This window comes from Hoplias malabaricus, chromosome X2 (assembly GCF_029633855.1).
Source record: "Hoplias malabaricus isolate fHopMal1 chromosome X2, fHopMal1.hap1, whole genome shotgun sequence".
Classification (NCBI taxonomy): domain Eukaryota; kingdom Metazoa; phylum Chordata; class Actinopteri; order Characiformes; family Erythrinidae; genus Hoplias; species Hoplias malabaricus.
Genome location: NC_089819.1, coordinates 8,231,045 through 8,245,636, shown reverse-complemented (window position 1 = coordinate 8,245,636; position 14,592 = coordinate 8,231,045). Strand labels below are relative to the sequence as shown.

Below are 14,592 nucleotides of genomic sequence, written 5' to 3'. Positions count from 1 at the left end.
GTTTGCATACAATTTTAGGTACAGTTGCTTGTAGTACTTTTAGTTGTTTGAAAAATATTTCTAAGACAGAGCTATACTTGCACTGGCTGAGTTACCTGGATCCTCTCATTGTATCAAGAGTGAAAAAAGACACTGGCTGTAAAGACAGACCCTTAAATACAGTCACAGATGCCCTAATTTAATGCTTAATTTAGCAGTAGGCCGATCAGCAGATTCTACAAGTCATTATAAGAATTTCGAAAATTCCTCAGACTCTTTGAGTCTCTCAGCTTGTAAATAAATCAGTAGGTTTAGACCTCAACAAAGCAGTGAACAAAGCAGTGCCCTGATTGACTTGCCAAAATAAAGATATTGTGATAGGAAATGTGTTATGAGTTGTGGAATTCTTTCGCTTGCGTCTATGTAAAATTTGATGTCAGCTATAGATTCAAGCTCTTCTCCCATTGGTTAGGACCTCACGTGCTACATTTCATATATGATTCTGCCTCTTTGTAAAATGTAAATGAGGATACTTATAGTGAGCATTACTATGTAACTTTTTTTATTTACTTACCCTTAATGGATTTTTATTGCTTCTGATTATACTGTAGCACTTTGAGATTTCCTTCAAATGTAAAGTTAATTACAAAAATAAAATGTATTACTAACTAACCACTAATATCACATAAGGGCACTAGCAGAAATATTAGAGATATATCTTAAGCCATAAGTCATATATTTATATAAGTGTCATTTTACGTTTTAATAGTAGGTTTGTTTTTCTTCCTTCATGACCTTACTCTACAGTCCTTCATGACCTTACTCCACATGGCCTAGCTCTACAGTTCTTCACTATTACTACACAATCTCTCTCTCTCTCCTTCCCAAAACAAAGATGTCTATCAAGAAAAAAGAAGAAAGAGAACATTGAAAGGACAAATTCGCACCAGTTCCCAGAGCCAAAACAAACACACACGGCCAGCCCACGCACGTACACACACACACACACAAATTTGTTCTACAATGGACACTACTTGCTGCCACTGTCTGTATTCAGCCTTCTTGTGCTGTACTCATCTCTGACCTCTGATACACACACATGGACCTCTAATGGGTAGACTGATGCGCAATGACCTCACCAGTCACTGCCAGAAGAACACCGGATGTGGAGATGAGAGATTTTACCCGCAATTTCAAAAAGTACATTAAAAATACTAATTTGAGCAAAGTTAGCACCATTTTTTGTTGATGTTCTACGTTATTTTTATGCTATAACATGGTATATGTTATAATGTATATCTTAACATATAAAGACATACACAGTCTCTGTCAGAGCTTCACCCAGTACTGTTAAGTCAAGTTGCTGATCCAACATGAGTACCTAAACTCACTTATCCTGTCTTTGCAGCCCTCAGAGCAATATATACTATAACAACATATACTATAAAGACTTTGAAGAAAGCATGAGACTGTACCTCAACAAAGGATTTACAAACCCCTTCATTTCAGAAGAAATTCTTTTACATTTCACATACTTCATCATCCCATCATCCCATCTATCAGTTTTGCCCCCTTACCATCAGCTCACAGCAAACCCACATTCCAGTGAATCAAGATTGAGCAATACATATTCAGACCCTTGAGGAGTTTAATCTGTGGATCAGACAGATATCTGATGCCTTGCTCTTTGTGTGTGGGTAGCAGGAACAACAGATCTGGACAGGTAGCATTTTTCTTCGAAACTTATGGCATTGGGTTAGCATTGGTTGAAAGGAGTGAGCATCACATATTTCAGAAGAAGCATGTGTTTCTCAAAATGTCTATGCACTGATTAATGATTATAGTATTTCATTATTCATTCATTATTTGTTACACTTATCCAGTTCAGGGTCACGGTGGGTCCAGAGCATACCTCAGAGAATACACCCTGGAAGGGGCTTATTATTAAATAGAAAATATGATGCACACACTTCTTCCAAGACGTACACTGCAAACTGCTACAAACAATGGTACCAGACAGCTCAAAAATGTTTTGGAGGTCATCTCCGCAAGTATAGTAGTAGCAGTTGTAAGCTTCTATTTCTGTTTAGCTACGTTAACATAAGCTATAATTTATAAAATTCAAAGTTTAAAACCAAGATCTTCACCAGTAGATGGGTTTGATTGTTAAAATAATGCTCATTGTTCATGATTTTTCACTTTCTTTGACAGATGCATGGCCTTTGATGCTGACATTGATTTCAGAAGTTTAAAATTTCCTTCCAACAGTCAGCTCCTCATGAAGAATCATGCCCCTCTTTACAGTAATGTTAAGTCATTTCCACGTCATAGGAATAGACTTCCCCTCAGCCTGCCCTTATTTTCCCTGACTTTTGGGTTCCTCGTGGTGAAAGCAGGCCTAAGCTAGTGAACTCCTGGCTCTAGTACAGCATCAACTTTCTGCTCAGTATATTTCCATTGCGTAACTCGGTCATTATTGTAGAAATAAGGCATATTTCTAATAAAAACGCGCCACCTAGTGAACAAGCGACATATACCCATTTTCACAAACAGAAATAATATATTGTTTATATAATAATAATAATAATATAACCAAATTATTAGCACACTGGTTATTACTGCTAGATTTCAGTTAGCAATAACTATTTCATGCTAACAAATACACCTTGTAGGATTTTTGTTTGTAAAAAGGCGGCAAGCCAAAGAACTAGGAAATTGTACAAAACCAGTTTAATGGCCCTAATGGTTGGTTTTGTGGAATAAAAATGTAGTGTAAATGTAGCAATAATGCAATATTTTATGCAGAATGGAAACTTTGGAAATGGAAATGAGCCACCACGGTTTGAACATTCCACCATGGAATGAACAAAGTATTCAGAATCAACCTCTTAAATCGAAGCTTAGCTCAGACCTCTAGTCTTCACATTCATGGTGAGGAAAAAAAAACCACACACAGCATGATCACATGACTCATTCAGACACCCATAACTCTAACATCTACTCCAGGCCAGAGGGCGACCTCTGGTGGCTATCTGGATTATGTGTCTTAAATAGAACCACAGAGCTCTATTCTTTTCATACATAGTGACTAAAACAAACAAACAAACAAAGAAAAAAAATACCTCAGCAGTGTCACATGACTCATTCAGACACACCCATAATTCGGAACTTCGAAACTAACTAATTATTCAACACTATTACAGGTCTTAAAATGATGAAATACCTCCCCCCAGTGGCTGATACACTCATGCACTCATACAGAAATGCTCTCCTCTTCCACCCAACAACAGAGTGAAAAAGATCAAACATTCTCCTGCAACAAACTCAATCAAACGCGATATTTATGTAACATTTTTTTTTTTATTTGACAACTTCAGATGCTAGACTTTGATGTTCAATTAGAAAATGCTTCCCAATGTTCAACAGAAAATCAGAAACAAACTACAGAATTTTTGGACTACCAACATGCCAGAGAACAAAATCAGATTAGATAAAGAGATGGGACGTGTGTTAACATTAGGAATCCGTCTAAGGCTCGCAAACAGCAGAAAAAGTACACCATGGAGGCTAGGACTAACAAGAGCTCAGTCAGTAGCTTCAGTTAGAGGTGGGCGATACCGGAAATGCAGGGCCAGTATCGCCGATATCTATACCGATATTTTTAATTTTTAAGCTTCATAGATCCAAAGGATCCAAAAAGGATGCCAAACATTGTACATGACAACAAAATACTTTATTATCACAATCAACATTTTTGTTTAGAAACAATGAAACAGTAACGAAACAAATTATGTCTTAAGATTAGGAAAATAAATATTTTTTGAGGTAGAAAAGGAGAAACCACAATACAAAAATAAAATAAAAATTCTCCCCACACTAGACATCTTTTCTAGTTTTTCTTTCTTTGTTTTTTTTTCAAATAGAAACAGTAAAAAAAGGAATTTTCTTCCTTTCAGTACAATTCTGTTTTTTCATAAATAAACAGAGCGTAAAAAATATCACTTAACACAACTTAAATTAAAATCTCTTGAGGTAGAGGGCTGACAAACCACAATACAAAAAAAAAAATAACACACCACAATAAATACTGTAAACAGTTTCAAACTTATTCTGTTTTTCAAGTCGAACAATACAATAAATAATACAAAAAATAAGGAATTTGTTCCCTTCAGTGCCTTTCAGGTGGAACTACCCGATTCCACCTTAACTCGGTCACATATAAGCCCAGTCAAGAGGCTGTTGGCTGGTAACCCCACAAGAGCATCCGTTTGGAAACAGTGAACATTCAGACAGAGCGACGGAACACAAAGTTGTAGGAAGCCGGAATCGAATATGCAGTTCAGCCCAGCATCACGAGCGGCATACTTTGTCCAGGTGACCACAGACCCTACAGTCAAGGAGTTCCGACCAAATAGGTTGACCATTGACTCAGAGCTTGTATGTCAGAGTGCATTCCCAGGTCTGGGAAAGGTCAGGAAGGTCGGAGAGTCACCAAAATAGCCTCACACAACAGTCTTAAACCTCAATGAACAACTTATTAAACTTATTAAACTCATGAACAACATATTAAAATTTAGTGATCCTAGGCCAAGAGGTCAAGGAGATAAGGTCAAAGAGCAATTTGGAAATATAGTGCCATAGTTGTATAGTTGTATGTGGCGACCCCCTGACCTCGATCCTAAAATTTGGTCACCCTAGGCCCAAAGGTCAAGGAGACGGCGGACCACTGTTGGCTCACTGAGGGCAAAGTTGGAGGTCCACTAGTGTTTTGCACAGCGTTTTCTCGGCGGTGATGATTAAACAGTCCAATTTACATTTTTTTCTCCTTAATTAGGTTCTGTAGTTATTCTTTATGAATAAGATTAGTAAATAATTTTAATCCAGCACAGTGTCAACATTTTTAGAGTAATCATTTTATGTCAAGCTTATACTCATTATTATTTCTGTGAATTTAACATTTGTTTGAGGATATTAAAAGTGAGTTATATCCTGTACAGGACATTAATCTGAGTGGTCCAATGGTGGACCAGCAGTGGTCTACAGTCAGTGGTGTGCCAGCCTTTTTATACCAGTGGACTGATATATGCTCACTGTCTGGGATCTTATTGAATACTCATTTCCAATATAAACAGCTATGTGACGCTAAAGCTAGCTCTAGGTTTCATAAACAAAACTCATTTTAAAAACACTTTTATTTCCCATTTAAAACACATGAACAAGTGAACTAATGTCACTAAAACATCTGCCTACAAGTGAAACACTTATATTTGCTGTGTACTACCAAGCTTGAGTTCTCCGTTCCGCTTTAAATAGGTGATATATGTGAGGCTTTTCAAACACGATTCTTACTCCTTAATGTGTTTAAAACACAGACCACAGAGAAACACACATGAATCTGCCTCGATTTCTTTAAAACAAACAAACAATGCTTTTTACACCTTTCAAACGTGTTGCTATTTACCTTCATATAAAACGTCACTATGCTTCACTTTCTTTAGATAAGACACACAACCTATGGAGTTTACTCATTTTAATCTATACATTGGCATGTGTACTTCTACATATATATATATATTTTTTTTAGAAATGATTAGCTGTTGCCTGTTCAGGAGAAAATTAGCCAGCTCTGGCTCTGTTCTGTAGTGTTGCTGCTTCTAAATTGCCTCCACATTTCAAACACAAGGCCAAAATTTCCTCTCATTGTACTTCATCTCTGGCCATGGAGATTTTTTAAAAAAGCAATAGGGCTTTTTGGGTCTGGTAAATTATAACATATATAAAATATAACTCTGTTCACTTCATATAACTCTGTCATATCATGGCTGCAAGACACTATATTTGTAGACCTGGCAACAGTCGGTTTGGACTATAGTGTAACTGGACAGAGGACGGGAGATCTGAGGCTGAAATTCCATGGACTAGGCACTTCTCAAAGAGAATATACTGCTCCGACATTGCTCTCTGAGATGCTAGTGCTTCAATATAGCCTTTTTACTTTATCCATGACCACACAACCCTGGACATTTTATGACCAAGTAGAGTAAATATATCAGATTGCTCCTTTAAAATGGTGACTGGGAATATAAAGTATTGTAGTAACAAAGCAAAATTCCTCAAAAATTAAAATTATAAATATGGCCATATTATGGTAAAACTTAATAAATATGAAATGCTGGTTTTGAGCTAAATTAAATATTGGAGCTAAAAAACATCTGAAAAAAATTATTCTGTAATTGTTTCTATAACAACCTCCTATTGTCCCAAACACAGTGTAATAATTCTGCTGAAATTATATTGTATTGGTGCAGCAAAATACTCATTTACTTTTTCTCTATTTAATGTCTGATCTATTCTATCTTTAATAGAGGCTGCAAATTTACCCAAGTAAGAATAAGAACAACTCTAATTCTATGTACTTTTACAGCCTCTAACTGTGTGTGTCATACTGTACCAGACCAGGTCAGACACAAAGTAAAAACTAAAAATGATTATTTTATAGCACCAATACCATAAAATCTGAGTGCAGCTACTGTACTGTTTTTGGAGTAACAGCCTTAGTATTACTTATTTTTTTACAAGATGCAGTTACTGAATAACCATTTATTAACAAGTAGGAAACTGCCATTTATTTTATGGCTAAATACAACATGTTACTATTTTGGTATCATATTTTGAATCACTGTTTATCTATAAATAAAATGCTTTCACGATCACTGAGATCAGGTGGAGAGATGGCAGAGACTTTACCTAAAGACTCCTACTGCTCAGTGATTTCTCCTGAGAAAAAAGGCCCAGGAATATTTCAAAATGCAACACTTGAGCAATAAAGTTAGATATTGTTTCTGGTCACTGCAGGCCTCTGTGGGTTTGCTTTCTTCTGGAAACTCAAGCTCTCTCAAACTGTGAAAAATAACTGTGCATTTGCATGGAGGCAGGGAAAGACATGATTTGCATAAAATGAAAAGTGCACAGATGCAGCAGCTTCTCATTGTGGCAAGTGGAGGTTGGGGATAGGGGTTATGGAGGAAGTAATATTGGGGTAGGAGATAGCTTCCACTTTCACAAACAAAACTGGCAGCCAGCTTGAAGGATGAATGTTGTCAGCACTTTAATCAATATTTATATATAACAGTGACAGAAATTACACATTTATTACAATAACAAATTATTAGTGGTAGCACAGATAAACTACAAGTAGCATCGCTGCCACACCTCAAGCATCCCAGGGTTCCATGTTCAGTAATCCACCTTGGGCCAATGTCTGTGAGGAGTATGGTGTGTTCTCCTTCTGTCTTCATGGGTTTAGCCTCCTCTTACAAATCAAAGATTGAAATGGCTCATATGGTTAACGCAGTACAATTAACTGCTGTAGAAACAAGGCATTCTGTTGATTCCAACAGTTTTCTGATTAATAAATCAGTCATGTAAACAGCATACTTACATTCCTTAGAACAGGACAATGGGCTTGGGACTGGAAGGTTGCCAGTTCAATCCTCACAACAGGTTGGGAATTGAGGGAGGTGGGAGTGAAGGATAAATGCTGTCTCCTTCCTAATGTTCACAGCTGAACTATCCTTGAGCAAGACACCCAACCCCCCAGTGCTCCCTGTGCTCTGGGGATGGCTGCCTTCCGCCCCAGGTATGTGTGTCTGTGTGCTCACTGCCCCTAGTGTTCATTGCCATGGATGGGTTAAATGCAGAGGAAAAACTTTTTGTTTTGTGCATTGTACAATGATTAAAACAGCACGCTTATCACATTTTATCATGTGCAATTCCATAAGAGAACTGGGTTTTATTTCAGTGAAGGGGATTTAACTGGGAAATGGTGGAAAGTTATCAGGTTATTAAATGCGTGTAAGCATGCATCCTCTGAAAAGATGATGATAATTGGGTATGAAATGAAAAGATTATGCCCATTGCACAGCAACAGCACCATTATTTTAAACCAGTTCTACTTATTACTCATACAGTTATTCTTTTGTACCCTGCTTCTAGCGCTGCTTATACAGATTGCACGCTATTTATACAGTAACCCAACACTCACTGGTTAAGGAAAACTGTAACATAATATATGGTGTAATTTTGTATCACTACCCACTCTGCCACTTATGTAAAACTGTTGGTATTGTATTGCAGTATCCACTTCAAAGACTGTTATATACTGTATTGATATCTATTTTGCTGTACATGTAAATCTGTATATATATATATGTTTGGCTGTGTGTAAAGGCTGTCAGTTACATTTTATTATACTTATGTATAATGACAGTAAAGACTTATGACAATAGTGAGAAATAAGATCATTAACAATCCCCATGAGTTATGAGTGAATAAATTGTTAAATTACAGATTTCACTTCACTGAAAACATCCTGACAGTACAAAAGAATGGATCCAATAAACCTGGTATTTATAAAGCGGAAATAGGAATTATATGAGATAAATGGGTTCAAAAATAATATTAGTGAAGTGTCTAGTTCCATTAAAATCACTTCATCTGAGTAAAGAAGATGATGATGCCAGTTGTGAAATGGTGGACCTTCTGGTTGAATCAGACATTTGGCTTAGAATATATTTCCCACTGTGGATCTTTGACACAATGTTCTTTAATAACGTCTTCTCAGTGAGGATGACATTGTTAATGTGAACTGCTTTGTTAAAGTCAAGAAAATTTTTCACTTCGAGTCCTTCAGCAAAGTGACATGATGTTCATCTGATCCAGTGATGTCACTTCCTCTTAGCCAGAGCAATGACAATACATAAATTATTACTGGCCTCCTTCTAGAATAAGACATTTGTCTCAAAATTAGGATTTGGTATTTCCCATGAGAGGTCCATCAACAGTGTGGCCCGCTCTTCCCCTGACCCCCCTGACCATTGCTCCTATGACTTTTTCTGAGAAAGGATGATGACGATGCCAATGGTAAGTGAGACCATTATAAGTACCCCAAAAGCCATGAAGAATGCTCTGCAGAGAGGCATGCGTAGGAGTCTGCTGCAGATCGAACCCCTGCTGCTTCTCTGGGTGGTATCCTCAGTATCAGCAGGGACCCCGAGGTCCAAGCTCTGGCGGGAGTCACTGGATAATGTTGGCACTGTGCTGGGGACACGCTTTACCTGTAGCTTCCCTCGTTCGCGACTGAAGCGGATGCTGTATACCCTCTGCATGGCCTCAGGCAGGTAGGAAATCACTTTGGGGTCAGTGGCCAGTTTTGGCAACCCCAGCGAGGGCAAGGGGGTGAACGCCCGGCACAAAGGGCACTGCAGTGAGTCTGGCTGTTGGGATTTAACATTCATCCGGGCCAGGCACTCCAGGCAGAATGTGTGTTTGCATTCCAGCATTTTTGGAGTGTTGAAAACATTGTTGAACTGGCTGAAGCACACTGCACATTCCAGGTCTGGAAAACTATCTCCCACTGGGGATTCTGGAGCATATGGGTCTTTGAGGCTAAGATCCATGGGCAGTCCTTCTGGGCAATGACAGCGTCACAGGTTCAATAGATGTTATCTGTTATGGAATGGACACCAGTCCTAGTCTAAAAAAAACAGTACAAATATATTAGTGGCATTTAAAACAATCACATTAAAGTCAAAGCAGCCATTTTCTCCAATGATTCTTCATGTTATAGTATATTTATTACACTGACACCTAGTGGTCTGGCTGTGTATTTTGTAATGTAAGAATGAGAATGGGCTTGTAACTGGAAGGTTGCCGGTTCAATCCCCAAAGCTGGCAGGTTATGACTGAATTGCCTAACTGCCAACTGCTCCCTGAGCGCCATGGCTAGGGCTGCCCACTACTCCAGGCATGTGCCCCCTAGTATTCACTAGTGTGTGTGTGTGTAAATGTGTGTTTCACTGCACGGACCGGGTTAAATGCAAAGAACAAATTCCTGTGTGTGCAAGGACAGTGGCCAATAAAGTGATTCTAGGGTGACTGGCAACACACCACAAAAAGGGAAAGGGAGTAAATTTTATCACATTCTACCACACTGTTCTAAGAACTTATAACTTTGTGTATAATGAGCGCAAGCCCTAACATTTTATTAGACGTAACTTGGTATACAGTATGTAGATGTACAGAAAGCTTATGTTGCCATCTCATTACTGGTTACTGGTGGTATTGCTAGAGGAGATGAACGGAAAAATACAGTACATCTGTTATAGAACAGTTTGAAGTTAGTTTCCTATTAAACTGTACACTTTTAATTCCAAATCTGCTGGAATGTGGCTGGAACTGGCTGCAAATACTATTTTACAGTTTAAAGAAAATTTCAAATATAGCGCAGTTTTTTATAGCAATAAACAAACTGTACATCATGGTCATATGAACATATATTTTAGTTAGGAGCAGAGTGCGTATGCAGTGTATGCTGTCACATGCAAATGACATACTGCTACGTGCATGTGTGCCATGCTTAGTCGACAGTAGTTTGTAATGTGTATGCATCTCATAAATATGGAAAGGCAAAGGTTGCACGTTGTCAGCTTTTGTCACTGTCCCTTATTCACATGTAGATATATTGTGTACACACACATTGTTAATGTTTGGACATGTCTGGTGTGCAGACATTTAATTTAAGATGATTTTGGCCTTATTTGCATGCCATGGCACTGCTATGTGCTTAACTTGAGCAGGGAATCAAATCATTTCTCACTTTATACTGATCTGCAATAACCAATACAAGGATGTGAGACATAGTAAATAAGAGTTACTTATGGTTTAATACAAATTACAATACCGAAATGTCACCATGTTATTAGCCACTTGTTAAAAATCTGTAAAGAATAATGCAATTAAAAATGCTGCTTGTTATTTCATGTTAGTAACACCCCTGTTAACAAGGAAACGGCGGACTATGGTTGGTCCACTGAGGGCAAAGCTGGCAGTCCTCTGACATTTTACACAGAGTTTTCTATGTGGAGCACTGGTGATTAAATAGAATTTTTTGATAAAAAGCCAAATTTTAGCACTTCTCCATTTACAGTCCAATTTACTATTTTTACCATCATTAAGTTCTTTTGTCGTTCTTTATAAATAAGATTAGTAAATAATTTTAATCCAGCACAGTATTAACATTTTCATCCTAATCATTTTATATAAGGCTTATACTCATTATTATATCTCTCATAGTTGTTGGTAATATTTGTATTAGTTTGTTTTCCAGAATAAAAGTCTCTGTGAATTTAAAATCTGTTTGAGGAGATTATAAATGAGTTATATCCTGTAAAGGACAGTAATCTGAGTGGTCCGATGGTGGACCAGCAGTGGTCTACAGTCAGTGGTGGGTCAACCTTTTTACGCCAATGGACCTAATATATGCTCGCTGTCTGGGACTTTACAGAGAAACAGGTAAAGATAACAGATAATCACCTGATGCATAATGTGTAGTTTTTTTTGGAAAATTGATTGTTAAATTGATTTATTGCTCCTTAAGTTAAAATGTAGGTCATTTATTTACCTTGCTTTGCCCAAATACATTCAAACAGCTGAGACATTTTGGATGTTGATTTACTCTGGAGCTATGGGGATAATCTAGTCAAAACGTCGTTACATCAAACCACACCTAGTATCTCAATAATCTCTTATATAGATTTCATAATGTAGTTTCTGACACCGTAGGATATAGTGTTATTTATAAACAGCAATTAGCTTTAAAGTAAAATGAGTGGTGGTTTTTATTTCCATAAAAGTTCCCTAACTGGATTAGAACTGTGAAAATACAAATTTGCTATTTTCAGCACTTAGTCTAAATGTAGTGTTTGTCTCAATATTTCTTTATTAGGTCTTCAAGGCTAACAAGTGGAGATTTATTCTATCCTATTGATTAGCATTGTGCCAAGTGTATTGTTTATTCGTCTTTAGTTGTTCGTCAATCTTGCGCCCAATGATTCCAGGTAGGCTCTGGACCCACCGTGACCCTGACCTGGATAAGAGGTTACAAATAATGAATGGATGGATGTATAGTTGTTCATCAACCTTAAATAGACTTAATAACAGGCTTTTTGACACTACATTTATGTTCACTTTGATTTCTACTCCTTGTTATTTACGTTAGCCTCATAACTCCAGTGCAAAGGTAAAGTTTGGGGACCAAACACGCTTTGAGTAAAGAGAAATTTGAGTAGAATTTTCCATCACAATATTCCTTTAACACTGCAACTGTGTGAGATTATAGAGCTGTTATTGTTGTATTGAAACAGATTCCTGTGATAGGTTCTTGTTGTGAACAACACATTTGCGTTGTAAATACAAAGGATGACTCATTGATACGTTAGTATAAGTTCATGCAAAGTGGCAGAAAAGGTCTCATCCCTCTGACATCTTGACTAGCATGGATGGACGGGGCCAATATTAATAATAATAATAATAATAATATAAAATAGTTGGATTAAATTAGCTATCTAAGACGTCAAGGACACAGGTACAGACTGCACATTTAATAGAAAAGAAAACATACACAACAAGCAGCTGTGTCATTTTTAAAACTACTTTTAACAATTTTAATTTGCTAAAACTCAAGTGTTGACCTGTAACAGCTGGTGCCTACAAATATCAGCAGAAGTGTTTTGTCGATCTCTTTATCTGTTTTTCACAGTGTCACATGTAGACATGATGGTCAGAAATGACAGAACACACGTTGTCTTAGTGATGTTCACACATGGTAAATATCTCCTGGACTCATAGAGGGCCCTGTATTTAATTAGCATTAAATTCTCACTTAAAGATGAGATGTGTGAATGAGAAAGCACCCACTGGGGACACACATTCTCATTTGTTTGCCTAATCTTTGAAGAAAAGCATGAAATAAAATGAGACAATCTGGAGGGGCTGCATGTGAGCTTAAAGCCATTATGCTCAAAGCCAAGTGTCTTCAAGAGGGTTATAACCCCTCCCATACCAGGAGGTGGCGTAGTGGAACTGTGCTCTCTAGAGTGAAGGAGCACTGTCCAATACCTTCTGTTTGTAATCCAGAATTAATCATGCTGTATTTGATGCCTGAATGCCATTTAATGCTTACAGAAATGTACCACAGTATTAACAAATTCTTGATTAATACCCTTCATTTCAGGAGATATTTTAGACAAGCAGGTGCCCTCAAACATTTGGCCACACAGTGTAACAGTTAAAGATGCAGATATCTCATATCTTGCATGTATATACCTAGAAATGCTGATGCATACATTCTTATACAATGTAGAAGTTGAGACTATGCCAAGATTAACATTACATAGAAATATACTGTATTATTTTTTCAACTATTTAACAATTATTTAGTTATTTACTTTTGTTTCACTATATATAATTTCTGTTTAATGTGTATGTAACACATTAGCCCAGCATACAGTTAATAGCATCAAACAGTGATTTAAAATTGCAGACAAAATATAAATACTAAAAGCCATTTATTATTATTTTTTAATCATTGATATGATAACTCTAATAATTCCAATATCCTGGCCTGTAAAAAGACTCATACAGAAACACTATAATGAATCTATTACATTTACGGACTTCTTTCCTAAAACTGAAGAAGGTTGGTATATTACCACTGCTACAAACATTGCAGAGTGAGCTTCGACTCACTTTGCTACCCCAATAAAAGAGGTTTTTGGATCTTTCATATTTACATTTGCCTACATCTGTAATATAATTAAAATGATATCAGTGTATGAAATGCCATATATGTAAATATAAGCAAAATAAAGACATAGATCATGCTTCAGCAGATAAGTTACCTTTGGAATAAGAACATATTTCAAAATTTCAACAACCTATCACCTACAAGTCCTTAGACAGTGTTGATTTATATAAACTATATTAGAAAATAACACATCATCCTGTCAATTCTCATCCAAAAACTTTAGTACTCACCAGCCTCTCCTGTTTTCACTGCCAGAGGAAACGCTCCATCAAATACACCTACAGCTCCAGCTCTGTGGACGTGTGTGACTGGGGGAACTAAGGTAATTATCTCTTTGAAACTTTCTGGACTGTCTCATTCCCTTGATGTCTTTAAATAAACTATGTTTTTTTTGTTGTTGCCCTATCTCTCTTTTTCCCCTCTCTCTTTCTCCTCTACTTCATGAAGTCTAGTTGGATTTGCATACTGGAATAACATGCACCAGGAAACACACAACGAGTAGTCAAATGTATGTGTGTATGTGTGTGTGTGTGTGTGTGTGTGTGGGCTCCACACATCCCCCTGAGAGTTTGAATAAAAAACATTACATATCTATCCAGAGATGTGTATCCAGCTTCCAGTAAAAGGTCTTTATGAAAAATAATGATTGCCGTCAACTTGAGTACTTGGATACAAAAGTATGATGCTTCAAACACTTTAAGTCCTGAGCGAGTGTACTGTGATCAGTGAAAAATCTAAGAACATTGAGAATCTGAAATGTGCACTACCCTATTCTATCACTGGCCTAAAACTGAAAATGAAAACTTTTAATTCAAGCCAGTCACAAATCAGCACATCATCAACACACCTACAAAATTAAACACTGAAAACTAAATATCATCATCATCATCATTTTCTTCTCCGCTTCTCCATTTCAGGGTCGCGGTGAAAACTAAATATGAACAAAGGAAATGGAACTGAGGAGATGG

General features: G+C 37.1%; 1 protein-coding gene across 1 annotated transcript; it reads right to left on the bottom strand.

Moving 5' to 3' along the window:
* Positions 1 to 7,080: 7,080 nt before the first annotated feature.
* LOC136677269 (RING finger protein 225-like) lies at positions 7,081 to 13,997 on the bottom strand. Its single transcript, XM_066654761.1, has 2 exons — positions 13,855 to 13,997; positions 7,081 to 9,514 (listed from the first exon to the last, which is right to left on the bottom strand). Exon 2 carries the CDS (start codon positions 9,435 to 9,437, stop codon positions 8,862 to 8,864), a length of 576 nt encoding a protein of 191 aa, XP_066510858.1. The 5' UTR covers positions 9,438 to 9,514; positions 13,855 to 13,997; the 3' UTR covers positions 7,081 to 8,861.
* Positions 13,998 to 14,592: the final 595 nt, after the last annotated feature.

What these genes read in the sequence shown, in the direction of transcription:
- LOC136677269 (XM_066654761.1), bottom strand. Translation starts at nt 9,437, where the DNA reads ATGGATCTTAGCCTCAAAGACCCATATGCTCCAGAATCCCCAGTGGGA.